The 17452-nt window shown below is 36.6% G+C and overlaps 1 protein-coding gene across 1 annotated transcript; it reads left to right on the top strand.

The window, feature by feature from the left end:
• Window positions 1-12498: 12498 nt before the first annotated feature.
• LOC133864096 (mitochondrial arginine transporter BAC2-like) lies at window positions 12499-16638 on the top strand. Its single transcript, XM_062300312.1, has 2 exons — window positions 12499-13370; window positions 15533-16638. The coding sequence occupies exons 1-2, from the start codon at window positions 13122-13124 to the stop codon at window positions 16223-16225; spliced, it is 942 nt and encodes a 313-aa protein (XP_062156296.1). The 5' UTR covers window positions 12499-13121; the 3' UTR covers window positions 16226-16638.
• Window positions 16639-17452: the final 814 nt, after the last annotated feature.

Genomic DNA, 17452 nt, shown 5'->3' with positions numbered 1-17452 from the left:
CTCTTTTCTTCCTTGAAGGATTTAGCATGATATCTACTAAGTTGTTCTTCAAGAATGCATAAATCTATGGAAATCGGTAAACATACTCAGGTTGGAACATGATATCTATTCCAGTTGTCTTCATGTTGATTAATTCAAGAACCTGTGATGGGGTTCTTTCGTTACTCTACTATGCCAAGGACTCGGTCATCCAAATTAACATAAATAACAAATCTATACCATTTGCATATGATGATCAAGCATAAACATGAAAGGAATTCAAGAAAATAGGAGACAATCAAGTTAAGCATCAATATATGAATTGTAGCAAAGACGCCAATTGAAAATCTTAACGAGACATAATTAGAGCTTCAATCGAGGTCTAACAAAAGTAATTAACTACAACTAATTTGGATAGAACTCATCCTCATAAGAAAATAATAAAGGAAAAGAAAAACTAGAGAAAATCTCATTCTTGAGTAGCTTTGATTTTTCCCTAAAGTTTATGTGGTTTCTCTTCAAAGGTTAGAGGCATATTTATAGGGATTAGAGAAGCTCTAGAAACCCTAGGAATCCTAGAAAAATTGTAAATAGTCTCCTAGTTCAAATAGAATAAGTACAAGTATTTCCCTTTTTTGTAATTCCAATCCAAGTAGGAAAATGATTTCAAATTCATACAGATTTGTGATCCTTTATTGCGAGGCACTTTTGGTATAGTAAATGTTCGAATTAGGAAAAACTTATTTCTAACATATTTGTTACATTTTTTATTATCTTTCCACCACTACCAATATCTTTGCAATCCAAATTTTGAGAAGAAAGTTATGATTAAACTACAGAGACATGCTCATTCTGAATTCTTTCAAAAAATAACGGATTTTGCTGACTTCTCTTTTCTTAAATTCAAAATTGATTTTGAGTTGAATCTTTCCAAAAGTGAGTTTGCCGACTTTGTTATAATTTTTAAATTTGATGGATTTTCTTCCAAAACCTGTAAAACACAAGAAAACATAAAAACAATACAAAACATCAAACTATAACAAAACTAAGAGCTTAACATATGTAAATTAAGGGGCTTGAATGTGTAACATTCAGCACTTATCATGGGATCAGCTGGCACCCTCGGCAAACATCCCTAACGACCTTCATTGTTTTCCAAGAAATCTCCAAAGAATTTTCTAGAAGCTTGTGCTGCCAACCATAAACTGTTTTAAGAGTAAAGAACTACAAGAAATGGCCAATTTCGAGGATTGGGCCAACCTCCAACTACAAGAGCTAAATTACTGATTACAATTAAAATGATACCAACGTTCTGAATGAATGAAAATACAAATGAGTGGGCCTTTTATGCTATAGTCAATTTGCATGACAACTCAGCTCAATACAGTTATAACCAATTCATAGCCCACTTACTAAAAGCCCATGTGCTTAAAACCCATTTATACCAAGCCACTCAGCACTTGCCACGTAATCTACCTTAAATGTAGACATGTGAGGATACACACTCTTTCAAAAACACCTTGCCCACAAGGTGCGGTTTAAAGGAAGAAAGTACATTTATGCATAATAGGAAAAATGCTTCATTTTGCACCCTAAGCCACTAGGTAACTATTCTCTGAAAAAAACAAGTACTGATTTTCGTGCTTCAACTTGCTCCACAAGAAACAAAGCTTTATTAAACAACTACCCAAAAGGTCAAAAAGAGAAATCACTGCATCTCCCCATTATACCACACACTCCCCCATTACGCACACTGCCACCTGCAGAATTCATGCCTTGGGCACAATAATAGTGGATAGAACCTATACCCTAATGGCTAATGATATTTGTTGACATGCTCAACTTTTGACCATTACATTTCTCAATTCCATGAAACAAGCGCCTATTCCTCATTTCCCTAGTGCCATATCAATCGCTAGGTTACTTTCATTTTCACCGTTTTTCGTGCTCCAGCTTGCTCCACAAGAAACAAAGCTTTATCAAACAGCTACCCAAAAGGCCAACACCACATCTCCCCATTACACCACACACTCCCCCATTACACACACTGCCGCATGTGGAATTCATGCCTTGAGCACAGTAATGGTGGACAGAACCTATACCCTATTGGCTAATGATATTTGTTGACATGCTTAACTTTTGACCATTACATTTCTCAATTCCATGAAATAAGCACTTATTCCTCATTTCCCAAGTGCCATCTCAACCGCTAAATGATCTTTCTAGATTCAAGACATTCTCAAACCTTTTACAACCATGTGTTATCTTCTCTTCTTTACTCAAGAGCCATTGAAGCCTTCGAATTTCATGAGAAATTCTCCAACGAAATATCTTCATATGCGTTCCCATATTTTATCAGCAAAGTTCCCCACCATTTTTCCAACTCCATCAATGCTTTAAGACAACCACATTCACAGAATCCTTAGTCAAGTATTGAAATACAAACAAACTCAAAGATTGAACCTCTGCTTTCTGTAATGTCTTTTTCTTTCACCTTGTCTTAAAGACCCACCAATCATATTCACAAAACATATCCCTCCTTAGCTCTAAATTTTGTTCTAGCATTTCATCAAACACGTTATCTTCATCTTGGAAATTCTTAAAATATTTGTTGGTGAAGATATGGAAGTATTTCAAGTTGGTGTGACAAATTGAATTTGGAATTAATAAGCTAATTACCTTCACGAAGATAAGTTGTGAGATGCTAAACTCCACTTGGCTAGGTTGAGGAATTTCGTCGAACGGTTGGTCGTTCACAATGCTCTCAGCATTCTTGGAGACCGGTCGATGGTTCTCGAAGTTTATGGGTTTGATATCTGTGGAAAGATCTAAACTTTCATCATTGTGGACGTCTGGCTGATATCACCAAAGATTTCTGCAGCTTGATCGTCGCTACTCCCAAGTGAGTTTGGTATTTCGATTGCTTTTTCTTATGCAAGAACTTGCACAATCTCAAGACTTGAAGACTTCCTTGGATAAGCACTCAATTTTTTTTTTCCCGGGTTTGCAAAACTTGTTGCAAGCCTATTTTTTAACTCCTCCATAAATTCTTCAATCTTCTTATCCAATCGACTTTTTAGTGCATCAAGGTCTTTTTATATTGATTTGCTACTACAACATACTGCTCCTTATGTTTCTCAGCCATCTTTTGCAAGGTATCCACACTTTCCTCCAATTGATTTAGAGAGATGTCATCTACTATGGAAGCTCCAAGATGATGCTTTGATACCACTTGTAACACAATTGTTACTTTTTTGTAGATTTTATATAATGAATTATGAATGGAACTGATTGTATTGAAATGAGTAATGAAACCACAAGAAACCAGTAAAGAACTACAAGCAATGGCCAATTTCGAGGATTGGGCCTACCTTCCACTACAACAGCTAAAACTACTTATTACACTAAAATAATACCAAGGTTCTGAATGAATGAAAATACAAAGGAATGTGCCTTTTATTCTATAGTCTACTTGCATGACAGCTTAATCCAATGCAGTTATAACCAATTCATAGTCCACTTGCCAAAAGCCCATGTGCTTAAACCCATTTATACCAATTCACTAAGCACTTGCTAAGTAATTCACCTTACATGTAGACATGTGACAATACTCACTCATTTATAAACGCTTTGCCCACAAGATGCAGTTGGAAAGAAATGCGTTAGCCCACTCACTATTAAGCTCAAAAATAAGCCCTTGCTATTCCCATGTAAAGACCCAAACTGCAAGTAAGCCTCTTTTCCTTTGTTTGACGCCATCCCAATATCTAATGTACTGCAACATAAAACACCATTTTATTTGTTTGATGCACCCCTTTTATCTCCCCAAGACAAACCCACAATACCCAAGCATTCTGCCACTTCTCACTCCTCACGCTATCTCCACATCTCACTATTACACCACACACTGCCCTATGCGAACTCATGCCTCTTCTCCACTTATATTTTTACTAAAAGAAGGTGCAGTCCAACTTGCAAACCTATCCAGCTTACAAGGCACATTAAATTGCAATCTCCTCCAACAAAAACCCGACTTTTCCAAAACTAGGACAATAAATGCACAATTTGGCTTTGAATTCAACTCTCCTCTTCCATTTCCAATGCAAAGAGCCATTCATGTTTTCAATTTATAATATTTCACATTCCAACACACCTCATACACAGTTCCACACACTACTATGTGCCAGTGGTGGAGCTAGGATTTTGGGTGAGGGGGGTCAAGATTTTTTTTTCAATGAATAAAAAAAACTAAAGTTGAACAAAAATTAATAAAATATAAAAAATATATATATAGAGCAAACTAATTATAAAAAAATAAAAATAAATAAATTCAAAAGAACAATTCAAAAATAAAAACTTAAATTTAATCAAAATAAAAGTTTATTACATACTTACATACTTGATAGGCTAGTTGAACTTTGAAGGTTTATTGGAATGGTTGAAACTTGAAAGCTTTGAGTAATTGAGACACTGAGTTAGAAGCCAGATCCTTCTTTTCCTCTCTGATTTCAGTGATTTCAAAGTTGTTCACGATTTGTAAAAATAACACTCGTATGTGTTAAGTTTAACCAAAGCTCTTAGACAGTCTTACGAGTTACGCTTAAAGCCTCAAAGTTTACAAATTTTCTGAGTGAGATTTGACACTCACACAGATCTAAGACTACTCTATAATCTCAAGCAAGTCGCACACTGCACTGATAACTGATCCAAAATGACACATTGCACATGGTCACACACGCATGTCATTGTACAACATTAAATTCATTTGTTTTTTTGCACATGAATTCATTTTCTTTTTACACATGAATTCATTTGCATTATATTGATTAGCTTTTTGCACGGCTTCAAATCTTGTGAAATATGAAGACTTTTAGTCAAGAGTACTCGATCTACTTGATAGGCAGCATAGGCTACTGCCAGCTTGCATCCACAGTCCACTTGTTTTTTAATATTCTCTTCGTTTAACTGAATGGTATGAAGTCCGAACGTGCGCAACTCCAAGTTATGAGTTATCCAACTTTTTCCTTATTTTTTTAAACGGTGCGTTTTGGATAAAGAAAAAAAAATACTGTCATCTTCTACCTTCGTTCGGCTTCTTCCACCTCTGAACTAAACTACCTACTTACAGTCTTACAGAGTAAGTGAGTAAGTGAGTAACAAAAATGAGAAAGGTGGGGTAGGGAAAAAAAAAAAAAAACTCACGACAAAGAGTGGGAAAGCATGCCCCTTGATAAATTGCTATAGGGGGGCATTCCAGGGGCATAGGAAAAAATTATACCACCTATAAAGAAATTTTTTAGTAGTGAGGGGGGGCACTTGCCCCCTCTTGACCCCCTGGCTCTGCCCTGACTATGCCAGCTAACGTTGCACTTCCCAAAACTGCAAAGGCACACACAAGTTTTCTTTCTCTACAAAAACTCCATATCTTGCTTTCTGTTTTTACTTTTATTTTTCTCTACATTGTCCTTTTCCATTGAAACTTAACAAGGAGATGTGTAGAATATAGATTTAGTGTGTATCTATATTTCCAATGCCAACGGTGCTTCAAAGCAGCAAAATGAATTAACAGATTAATTCAAAACTTGATCAAAACTCCATCTGCCACACCCAAGGAAGAAGACACCATCAAGCAACTTCCTCTGCAGCTTTTTCTCAAACATTTTCTCTGCAATGTTAAAGTTGAAGCCCTTACAGCCCATCATGCATGACACATTTTTTAGGAAATCGTCTATATGGGCTTGATCCAAGAGCATGCAAATTGAGATCGGAAACATCACACCCTCAATCTCTAATCTGATAGATTCTAAGATGCTCCGCTTCACTTGGCTTGGTTGAGGAATTTCGTTGAACGGTTGGTGGGGCACAATGATATCTGCATCCTTGGAAGCCAATGGTGGATTCTCAAAGTTCATGGATTTGATCTCCTTGGAAAGATCTAAATCATTATCATCATGCTCAGAAACCGGATAAATTTTCTTAAACTCCATTGACTCGATCTCTAGACATGGATCTAAAATCTCCTCGTTGCAGACGCCGTTCTTAGAAAAATCATTGAAGCTTGTTGCCATTTGATCATAGCCGTCATCAAATGGGTTAAGTATTTTCTGTATCGGAACATCATTCACTTCTTTTTGCCTCGGTACTTGCACACTCTTAGGTGGATTATTCGAGTCATATATACCATATTTGGCAAATCCGTTCATTCATTTGTCTCAATCATAGTGATAAGTCCTCCTCCCATGGTTCTTTTTTTTTTTCCTAGTTCAGGCCAACTTTGATTAACTTCTTGCAACATTTGATATTCATGGTATTGCCTTGCATTTCTATCGTCACGTTGACTCCTCCATGCATTGTCGTCTTCTTGATTATGCATCCATGCTTTTCTATCTTGGTAGGGCATTCTTGCATCCACATGAGATTGCATCCTCTGAATTCTGCCATCATAGTGATGAACCTCATGCATATCTTCATTCTTGTTCACAGGATTTGACGATTCCCCCTTTCTTGCACTCCAAGTGTGCTCCATGGATTTCCTATGATCTGCCTGTTGCCTACCTTAATGATTTCCTTTGAAACTATCAGATTTTGAATCTAGGCTAAAATACCATCCAACTTCTTGTCCAAGTGCCCCTTCAACTCTTCAACCTGCGAGGTTGTTGCTGCCAATTGTAACTTCTCTCTATGCTGCTTGGAAGCCTTCTTCAAATTGCATTCTATCAACTGGTTAATTCTTGTGTCGTCTGCCATGGAAGTTCCAAGATGGTGCTCTGATACTACTTGTAACACAATTGTTGCTTTTTCTGAAATGAATTGTGAATGGAACTGATTGTATTGAAATGGGTAATGAAACCACAAGAAATCGGTAAAGAATTACAAGAAATGGCTAATTTCGAGGATTAGGCCAACCTCCAACTACAAGAGCTAAAACTACTGATTACAACTAAAATGATACCAAGGTTCTGAATGAATGAAAATACAAATGAGTTGGCCTTTTATGCTATAGTCCAATTGCATGACAGCTCAGCCCAAGTAGTTAGCACACTTGCATGACAGCTCAGCCCAATGCAGTTATAACCAATTCATAGCCAACTTGCTAAAAGCCCATGTGCTTAAAACTCATTTATACCAAGCCACTCAACACTTGCCACGTAATCCACCTAACATGTAGACATGTGACGAATTTCATTTTCATGATCACTTGTTAACAAATATATAACCTTCTAGCAGATACTAAATGCACTATTATTTGGGTGAAACTGGAATAAGAATATATGATGAAATGAAGTGAAAATAGAGATGATAGACTTAAAACTGCAAACATTCTACGTATGGGAGAGTTAAAAGTCACTTGAGATTGTTAGGTTATGTGCAATAAAGACCAATAATTGCACCAAGGAGAATCCAGGTTTACAATAAGTTTGTTTTTTTTTTTAATTAAAAAAAAAAACACATAATTAATATTATTAATTAATTAATTAGTGACATGGTGAAATTTAGCACATCACTAATTAGTGACGTGTTAAATGTAGTGATGTGCTAAATGGACACGTCACAAAATAATGACGCGTCAATCTGACACGTCACTACATTTATAACATGTCAAATTGTTATGTCATTAATTAGTGACCTGTCAATTTGGCACACCACAAATGTAGTGACGTGTCAATCTGACATGTCTCTAACTAGTGACGTGCTAAGATACCACATCACTAATTAGTGACGTATCAATTTGACACGTCACAAATGTAGTGGCGTGTCAGATTTATCATGTCACTAATTATTTTAGTGACGTGCCACTTTTTGACACGTCAATAACTAGTCACATGTCAAAAGTGCATTACTGTTGACACGTCACTAAATGCAAACTTTTTTTTTTTTTTTTTTGGTAGTGAGTTTATCCTTTGATTGCTGTTCGGGGATGGAACTCAATGTTAAACTGCTCGAGCTCAATTGTCCAATTCACAAGTCTTCTCGGGAGGTCAAGCTTCTGCAATATTTTTTTCATAGGGTATTAGGTCAATACTTGGATAGCATGAGCTTGGAAGTATGGTCTTAGCCTCCGAGCCGAGACAATTAGAGCGAAGGCGCCAAACTGTTGGTATAGTTTCAGGTTTGGTGACCTGTCGCCTTTTGATTCGCTTTTTACAAGATCTGCAACATAGTAAACAACTTGTCGGGGGTGCCGACTGACCCTTCTCTGATGCCTAAGTCAGATTCTGGTAGACAATTTCAGGGAATAATGAGATTAGAGTAAAATCAGAGAGATTAGAGTTATTTCGTACATGGGGTACCCGCCTATTTATAGGCACACAGTTATGAGATAGTTGGAGTGCTCTGATACAATTCTATTAGGAGTCTAATCCCTAGATCGCATGGGATCAAACTTATCTTCCTGGGAGTCATGTTCAGGTAGAACACTGCCTGTCAGCTAATTTCATATAGATATCAAGTGCTTATCCCATATTTTGGGGGATAAGTACCCATCCTGGGAAACTTGGGATATAGTCCTTCTGCGGCTTGCTAGGGATTTATAAGATCAAACCTTATCCCATAAATCCTGATCGTTATCCCTAAAACATTTCAGCATGTTTTATCCATATCGCTTTGTAGTGATCCCAGGAAGGTCGTTCTAGGGATCAACTAGATATGGGCCTTCGGTAAATTCTTCTAACATTCCCGAGAAGATGATGTTCCGAGACGATTCAACCATAAGATCCTTTAATGGATATCCGAGACCCTGTTGACTGAGCTGGTCTTACTAGGTTGGTAGGATCGACTGGGCCCTCAGTTCGACCATGGGCCCAATTGGCTTTGGGAGTGATAATTTCCCCAACAAATGCTGTAAGAAGTCTTGGAGTTTAACATCATTCATTTTGCTAGTGTTTTAAAGGAACAACAACTTTGGTGATCCGTTTAGTGCATTGGATTCGCATCAACACATCAATTCGAAGTCAATGCTTCTAGTGCTTGAAAAAAAGACGACGGATTAACCCCAGATGAAATATTCAATGCTTTGAGTGCTTCAAACAAAACACGTGAAGAAGAGGAAGAGCAATCGACTTCATCTTAGTTTCCAATATACTCCATTCCCATACTTTCTTTTAATCAATTGGGTGCATGCAGGGGCGGAACTAGGTTTTATTGTGTGGGGGGACGGTACTAAAATCTTAACAAAGAGAATGAGGCACAAACGATTGGCGTTTCGGCTTCACCAGCGCAATTCAGGTTCGATTGGGGCATGGCCGCGTGGGGAGCTGGTTCATTCGCAAAGGCTAGGGATGTGCTCTCAAGTTGTCCTTAGTGCAAGAGGTTCACAGTGAATAGTTGTTCATCGTTCTCTCTCTCTCTCTCTCTCTCTCTCTCTCTCTCACACACACCGTTTCTTGCTCGTTTGGTTCTTTGAGATGGATACTTGGAGAGATTTTGAGATGGGTTTAGATGGAAAGTTTAAGATTTGAAAAGTAAAAGAGGAAAATTGAAAAATAAATGTCATAGCCATCAATTCACTGCTTTGCCCCTTCTTGGTTAGTGGGAAAAAAAAAAAAGTAAAAACAAAAAAAAAGCCGTGGAATCCCAAATCAAATCAAATTACAAGTCCCACCCTTCCATTTGTCCCGAACTTACATTTCATTTTAGCTATTTAACACTCTCTGCCTTAAAAAAATCAAAGCACACCCACGTTTTCAGTTCAAAATAAAAAAGGATACGTCTTCTATTTTTTTTCTTTTAAAAAGCCTGCCTTTTAGTTTGTTTCATGTGAAGGGGGGACAAAGATAGAAATTGAGGAGGGACAAATACATAAATATTGCAAACATTTCATGTCAAAATGCTATCTAAATGATATTTTTAAAAAAATTTGGGGGGACGACCCTGTACCTACGTCTGCCCCTGGGTGCGTGTGTGTTTCTAACTTGGAATTGTCAGAGTACGAGAGATGAGAGGCTTAAGAAAAACAAGGAATGCAATTAAAAAAAAAAAAAAAAAAAAACAGAGGAGAGAGAATGATAGAACAAAATATATATGCTCATCAAATTTAGTGAGCATTGTAGCAATATAACAATTGTTGAACTAAATTACTTAGTCGAATGCAGATAATTTTTTACTCAAATATACTACAAAATTAACCAAAATAACCTTTGACTAGCTCAAAATAAATGCTCTAACATTACTCATCAGAAAATATAAATATATATTTTATTTTTTCCTCCTACTTATCAAAAAATATAAATGCTCTAACATTACTCATCAGAAAAACCCATTCTGAATCTCTCCTCCTTGTCCACTAATCAATAAAGAATATATATATATATATTTCTCGAGTGCCTTTAATATTCTTGATTTTTCTTTTGAATAATGCTTGTTATACACAAAATGGCACTTTTTATTTTTTATTTTTAAATAAATAAATACAAAAAAAATTGTGTACAAATATAAACACTTTTTATAAAACAAGCATTACTCTTTTCTTCTTTTAGTTTGAGGGGGGTGATTTGGCTGGTTTTGTTGATCACGTAAGCTCCTAAGCGATGGATGAAGCAACGAAGTTACTTGGCAAGTCAATTATGAGTGACACATATTTCAATGTATATATATATATATATATATATATATATATATATATATATATATATATATGTTCACGTGATTTACCACGTAATTGTGTATGAATGTGGACCACTCCGAGTGGTAAAGTGGGGGTTGGCGTGACTCGTGAGTGAGTTTACGGACCCAAAGCCAAGGGCTGAAACAATCCTCGAGGCTCGAGCATTGCAGTTGATGTTAACCCTGCCTAACAACCCCGTTTATTTTAACTTATTTTGCATTCCTTTTCAACAAAATCCAACTCACCACGGCACATCCAGACAATTCGTACCCTCCACTTATTTCCCCCACTATTTCCAACCTTTTCCACAAAAAGAGATCAGATTACGGTGAGGACGCCCTCACCCCATTTTCCTACGGCCTCTCCCATGATCAAACGGATTTTCGTATGATCAGGCATGCATCCCATCTGTGTGTTTTTCTCTTGTCTATAAGGGAGGATCGAGGGACTAGCCTACGAGGAATATGTCAAAATAGCTCCTAAGTCCTATCAAGAAACCCAAAGACCAAAGAAAAAAATCCTAAGTTGTATCAAGAACCCAAGAAAAAAGCAAAAGTTCCCATGTAACAGGGGAAAACATTTGATTGATCTACCCCTACGTGGTGCTCAAGGGCCAAACAATGATGTGTTTTGATGGGAATGGGAATATCCTTTCTTTCTTTCTTTCTTTCTTTTTATCTAAGCTTGGATAAGAATGACAATGCTTGACATGACTACCAAGTACCAATACAACTCCATGATATTAGGTGTATAATAGTCTCTCCTAAAAAAAAAAAAAAAAAATCAAAACGAGTTAATCCATATATAAAAAGAGTAATAATTTCGAACTGTGTCGAGATATGTATATAAGACTATATAAATTAACCATGCATAACTTGATTTATTTAATTAAACGGGTCAGATTCTTAAACTCTAACCTATTAATTTTGGTTAAATTTGCGAGATCATGTTAAAAGTTTGTTTATGTTATATGTCGAATTTAAATTATTTTGAGGTATGAATCAACCTGATGGGACTTCTTTAGAGAATAAGTTGAGACAAATTCTATTCATAGTGTTAAAATATTAGTTGAATATTTTTAAGTTTATCTACTTTTATCGATTTAAATTTTTTAAGATAGTGGATGATTTTACATGATAAGAGATAACGAAATGACCGGCTGACTCCCATTTCAATTAAAATGATTTAACACATGTCAATCCAAAACAACTTATTTATTAAATATGAATTATGTAGGGTTATGCCATGTTAGCCGTTGGATAATCAAGTCGTCCAAAGATTGAAGGTGTTAACACGGTCAGATCAAACAAGGGGAGTATGAGACATCATACAGGGCGCTCCTTCTGTAAATTCTCTCGCCTTTTGATGACGTGTCTTAATTTATGCAAACAATTTGGCTGAGCTTCTCAAGTGTCATTTCAGCGTGCCCTAATCATGGAGTTTTCCACCAAACAAATTATCATTCACCCAATCAACGTATATTTTCTTGCGTCATTTTCACATGCACAAGATCTGGGCTTAGAAAAAGAGAAGGAACTTTCTTCTTTTTAAGAGCAATTTACTTATCTAGCCCTTATGGTTTTTTTTTTTTTTTTTTTTTTTTTTTGAGCAGTTCAAATAGCTAATAATTTCTTGTAAATTTACGTCTCTGTCAAATAATTGACGACAAAAGATTTTTCAAGAAAAATAACTTATCTCAAAAATGAAAATTTATTAAAATCTTTTTAATATACTTTTGATGCACACCATACTAAATAAATAATTTTTCCACTTTCAGAAAAAAAAAAAAAAAAAAAAAAAAAAAGGCACGTTTTTACCACTAGGCTGAGAGCACTAGAGAAAAAGCAGGCTGCGTGTGGTGCGTCAATGGGTACGCGTGGCGTGCACCTACTGCTCCTTCGTAAAGAAGACGTTTGCCTTTTGGTTTCCCAGGCACACTCCCAATAATATTAGCAACCGGTGGGTTTTGTTTGGTTCATTCTCAAAGTTTAGGCCTTTGGGCTGTTCTTCTCTGTTTTCTTTCTTTCTTTCTTTCTCTCTTTCTTTAGAAAAAGGAAGTTGAGAAAGAAGGGAGAAAAGTTGAAAATAGAAGGTATTTGGGTTATGTTGTATTGTATTCTCATATTTGGCAGGTGAGAAAGAATAGATTCTCAAGGGACTTTGTTGTTTTTACGAGGAATTAAATAGATAGAGGGTTTGTTTGGTGGGAATGATAGGGAGATACCAAAAGTAAAGGCTTTTTGTATTTGTTTAAGGCACAGTACTTAGAGAGAGAGATAATTTGAAGGGATTTAGCTAGTGGATATACTCTTGATTCCTAATTGGTTATCTCTAATTTTTTATTTTTTTAGAGATAGAGAATATATGTATTGTAATCTTTGAATTGTTCGTACACACACACAACATCCACAGATTAATATATTTTGTCAGTGTACGCCAAAGGGATCACAGGGAGTATTTAAGGAGGCAAAAGGAGAACTGGGTTTTCACCACAAGTGAGAACTCATCGGTAATAGTATCTGAGCTTTTTTTGGGGGGAATGGGAGTGATTCTAATGGATTTCTGGCCAGAGTTTGTTGCATGCAGCTGGGGTAGAGAATTTGTCGCCGGAGGGTTTGGAGGCATTGCCGGTATAATCTCCGGTTATCCCCTCGACACGCTCCGTGTCCGGCAACAGCACTCGAATGCGGGTTCTGCCTTTCGCATCCTTCGCAATGTTATGGCCGCAGAAGGGCCTGCTGCTCTCTACAGAGGCATGGGTGCACCCTTGGCTTCTGTCACTTTTCAGGTATTTTCTCCTTTGTTTCTTTGCCAGTTTGATTAATCATATTTTATTTTTATTTTTCAGTTCTTTTGTATTGATCATATGATCTTCCATGTCCCGGAGTTAGATTTTATTTATGTGTTTGTTTCTGTAACTTTAAGGTAATCACATGGAGGGTTCTGTAGTCTGTTTCATGTGATGTAAGGTATTAGAACCTTACGGAGATTCATTTACCCAACCTATTTTTCTGACCAAGTAAAGCTTATCAACCTTGCTTGGCTCTAAAAATTTCTTGGCTAAATATTATTTGGAAAAAGATTATTACTGGTATTACGGTATTTGCTAAATATTACTAATGTTCTTTCCTGTCACACTAGTCGTTTTCGATGTCGGTTTTTATTACATAAAAGAAACGATTTTTTTTTTTTTTTTTTGGTTTTATTTCTGGTTCAGTGTCAGGAACCAGCTTTTTCCAGCCTTTTCTTGTCTCTGCAGATGGCTTACCAATACCAGTCATGTGATATGTGGCCTCAATGGTCTATTATATATTTTTCTTTTCTCTAAACTTTCTTCTTTCATAAACCAAGGGACAATGGAATTTTTGGGTCCTCCACACGTGGGTGGGGGGGTAGGGGGGACCCCTAGATTCCATGGGAGGTATACCTCTTGTGTAGCCTGTACCCTGTGGCCTGTGGCCTCCCACTTCTCAGTTCTCATGGAAAGGGAATATGACTTCAATGCTTTCAACATAGTCTTAGGAATGAGGATCCTTCCGAGAAATGCTACACATACTACTCAGTATTCACTCTCAAATACATATTATTTGACGAAACAGTAAAAATTATCAATGAATTGGTGAGCACTTGAAAGTGAAATATGCGTAGCATTTCTTAATAATTCAGGGGTGTAGAGGATCCCAATACCTTTTTAGCTAAAGTTACTTTGAGACATTCAGATCCATAAATAGCTGAAAAAAAAGGTAAAAAGAATGAAGGATTGGCCACCCATGAAGTCTTTTGAGGGTGGCCTACCACCCTACCCTTTTTTTTTTTCTTAATTTTTTATTGGGGTATTGATGATATGACATATTTTTAGCCTTTCATTACAAAAAAACATTAGGATTTTAATTTTTAAGTGTAACAGGGATCTCAATCCAATTTTCAGAGCATAAAAATCCTTGCTTCAAGTTAATAATTAATAAAATTGGTGCTCTTTCAGCCGCGGCTACCATACCTTTCTTGTGAAGCCTTTTTGGCCTATTGTGTCCGTGATGCCTAGACTTAGTCTTAGATGGGTGTCTATGGATTTAGCAAGTGAGAAGGGTACATAATAGGAGCTCCTTTGCCTTTAGATTTTCCCTTTCATTTTTTATTTTTTATTTTTTATGTGGTAAATACAAGAGAAATTGGACCAAACTTTCAATAAGAACATCCAAGGTCAGTAAGAAGGCTAGCGATACAACGAGGGAGGGAGGAAATGGAAATACTTCTAGCTTTAATCTCTATCTTCCATTCAAGGGCATGATTCTGGTTCAAGATGGCATGGGTGACAATTTATGAGTCACGTTCTAAAATGATGTTGTGCAAACCAAGCTCTCACACCTTTAGAAGGTTTAGTTTTCGGTGGTTTACACACAAGCGCGTTCAAAATCACATACCCATATTAATATCTAAATTTTAATTCTAATGAATTGCTTCATAATGGAGTGTATTTAAGTAGAAAGATGCTGTCAATGCTACTGTTCAATAAATACGGGGCAAATGTTTGTACAATTTATGTTCCATTCTTGGTCCAGCGAAAGCCGAAAAGGAGAAAAAAAGAAAAAGGTTTATATTTTTTGTATTAAAACGTGTGTATGAGCTTTAGGTATGTGTACATATCTATAATGTTGTTTGGAATTCTTGGATCTTGGTCACTAAAATAACGGGTTCGTTTGTTAAAACTTTTTAGAGAGTGTTTTTTGCTTTTTAGTAATGATATAACATAAAGATGAAAGTAGTTTTGAATTTTTTGTGATTATTTTGTTTTTGGAGTTATTTGTTAATGCTTTTGTTCTAGAAATTGTTACCAAACGAGCTCATTGTTACTTCTCGTCGACGTGGTGATAGTTTTTGGTTTAGTTAAGCTGATACTACAATTTTTTCCACTGACTGGAGCCATGCTGACAATTCATGTGCACAATGCAGAATGCCATGGTGTTCCAGATCTATGCTGTTCTCTCTCGAGCATTTGACCCTCCAGTTTCCACCAAAGATCCTCCTTCCTACAAAGGTGTTGCTCTAGGAGGATTTTGTACTGGCGCTCTTCAGAGCATGCTGCTCTCTCCTGTAGAGCTAGTAAAAATCCGGCTCCAATTGCAGAATAATAGCTATGCAAAACTCCACCAGGCAGATTCTTACAAAGGCCCTGTGAGTGTTGCCAAAACCATATTCAAAACAGAAGGTTTCAGGGGAATGTACAGAGGTATAGCCATAACTGTGCTGAGGGATGCACCCTCTCATGGTGTCTACTTCTGGACATACGAGTACATGAGAGAGCAGCTTCACCCAGGCTGCCGAAAGAGCGGCCAAGAAAGCCTGAAAACAATGTTGGTTGCAGGAGGGCTTGCAGGAGTTGCCAGCTGGGTTTGCTGCTACCCCTTGGATGTTGTGAAGACCAGACTACAAGCTCAATCCCTTTCACCTCTACCAAAATACACAGGCATTGTTGATTGCTTCCGCAAGAGTGTAAAAGAGGAGGGATACAGCGTGCTCTACCGAGGGTTAGGAACTGCGGTTGCAAGGGCTTTTGTGGTGAATGGAGCTATATTTGCTGCTTATGAGATAGCTCTGAGGTGCCTATTTAACAATGGGAGCATTCAAACAGAGAATGCTATTTAGGAAATACTCTTTCCTTCCCAGTAAACATGATCACCCTCTACATTTTCCATTTATTACCGAAATCTGTTGGAACAGTTGAAGAATTTTGTATGATATGCCATTATTGTTGCAGCATTGCTTGATGCATTCTCCAGAGATATCAACATTTCAATCAAAGAAATGTAATCTGGAAGAAATGGATGAGAGCTAAATTGGCTTTGTTTTGCACTTTTGCTTACTACCCGTCTCTAGTACCACTTCAGCATTTCAGTTGATTGGCAACTTAGGGAGCTGTTAAAATATGGCACCTGCTTTTTAGTGACTTTTTGCCTAGTAATTTTCGTTTTTGAACATTGTAAACCAAAAGTTCTGACAATAGTCGTGCAGTTCCAGTTATATTCATATGGAAATATCACCTGCTTGGCTTTGGCAAATTGATTAAGAAGTTTATTTCATCGCAAGTTTCCAATCTTTCTCACGCAATAAGCTGCTGTATCGGATTCATGGTTAAATGAAAAAAAAAAAAAACGATTAGACGGATTGTGCTTAAGAATCAAAACCCATATTTTTTCTTCTTAAGTTTTTCTCTAAGTAATCTAAAGCCTGCCCAATGCCGAAAGCTAAATGAAAACTGCATAGTAAATATCATATTGAAGCATCCTCCAGCCCCAGCGTCTTCCACAATGTTTGTTTGTTTTGGATTGTTGTACTCTCAAGATGTGTCCCCCTTGGAGCATCTAGGGCAGTTCCACCTTGATGGAGGAGCCAGTTTTTGTGTGGCTATTGTAAACCACTACAGTGTAATCATCGGCTATTTTTGAACTAACTTACTTAGTCGAATGCAGCTAATTTTTTACTCAAATATACTACAAAATTAAACAAAATAACCTATGACTAGCCCAATATAAATGCTCTAACATTACTCATCAGAAAAACCCATTCTCAATCTGTCCTCCTCCTTGTCCACTAATCAATAAAGAATAACTATGTTAAAATATATATATATATATACATTTCTCGAGTGCCTTTAATATTCTTGATTTTTCTTTTGAGTAATGCTTGTTGTACACAAAGTAACGCTTTGTATTTTATTTTATTTATGTTTTCTAAAAAAATAAAAAAAAAAATAAAAAAATTATGTGTACGACAACTATTACTCTTTTCTTCTTTTAGTTTAGGGGGGGTGATTTAGCTAGTTTTGTTGATCACATAAGCTACTAAGCGATGGAGGAAGCAACGAAGTCACTT

The sequence above is a fragment of the Alnus glutinosa genome, chromosome 3 (assembly GCF_958979055.1).
Source record: "Alnus glutinosa chromosome 3, dhAlnGlut1.1, whole genome shotgun sequence".
Lineage (NCBI taxonomy): Eukaryota > Viridiplantae > Streptophyta > Magnoliopsida > Fagales > Betulaceae > Alnus > Alnus glutinosa.
Note: the sequence above shows the minus strand (reverse complement) of the source record. Positions and strands in the feature narration are given on the sequence as shown.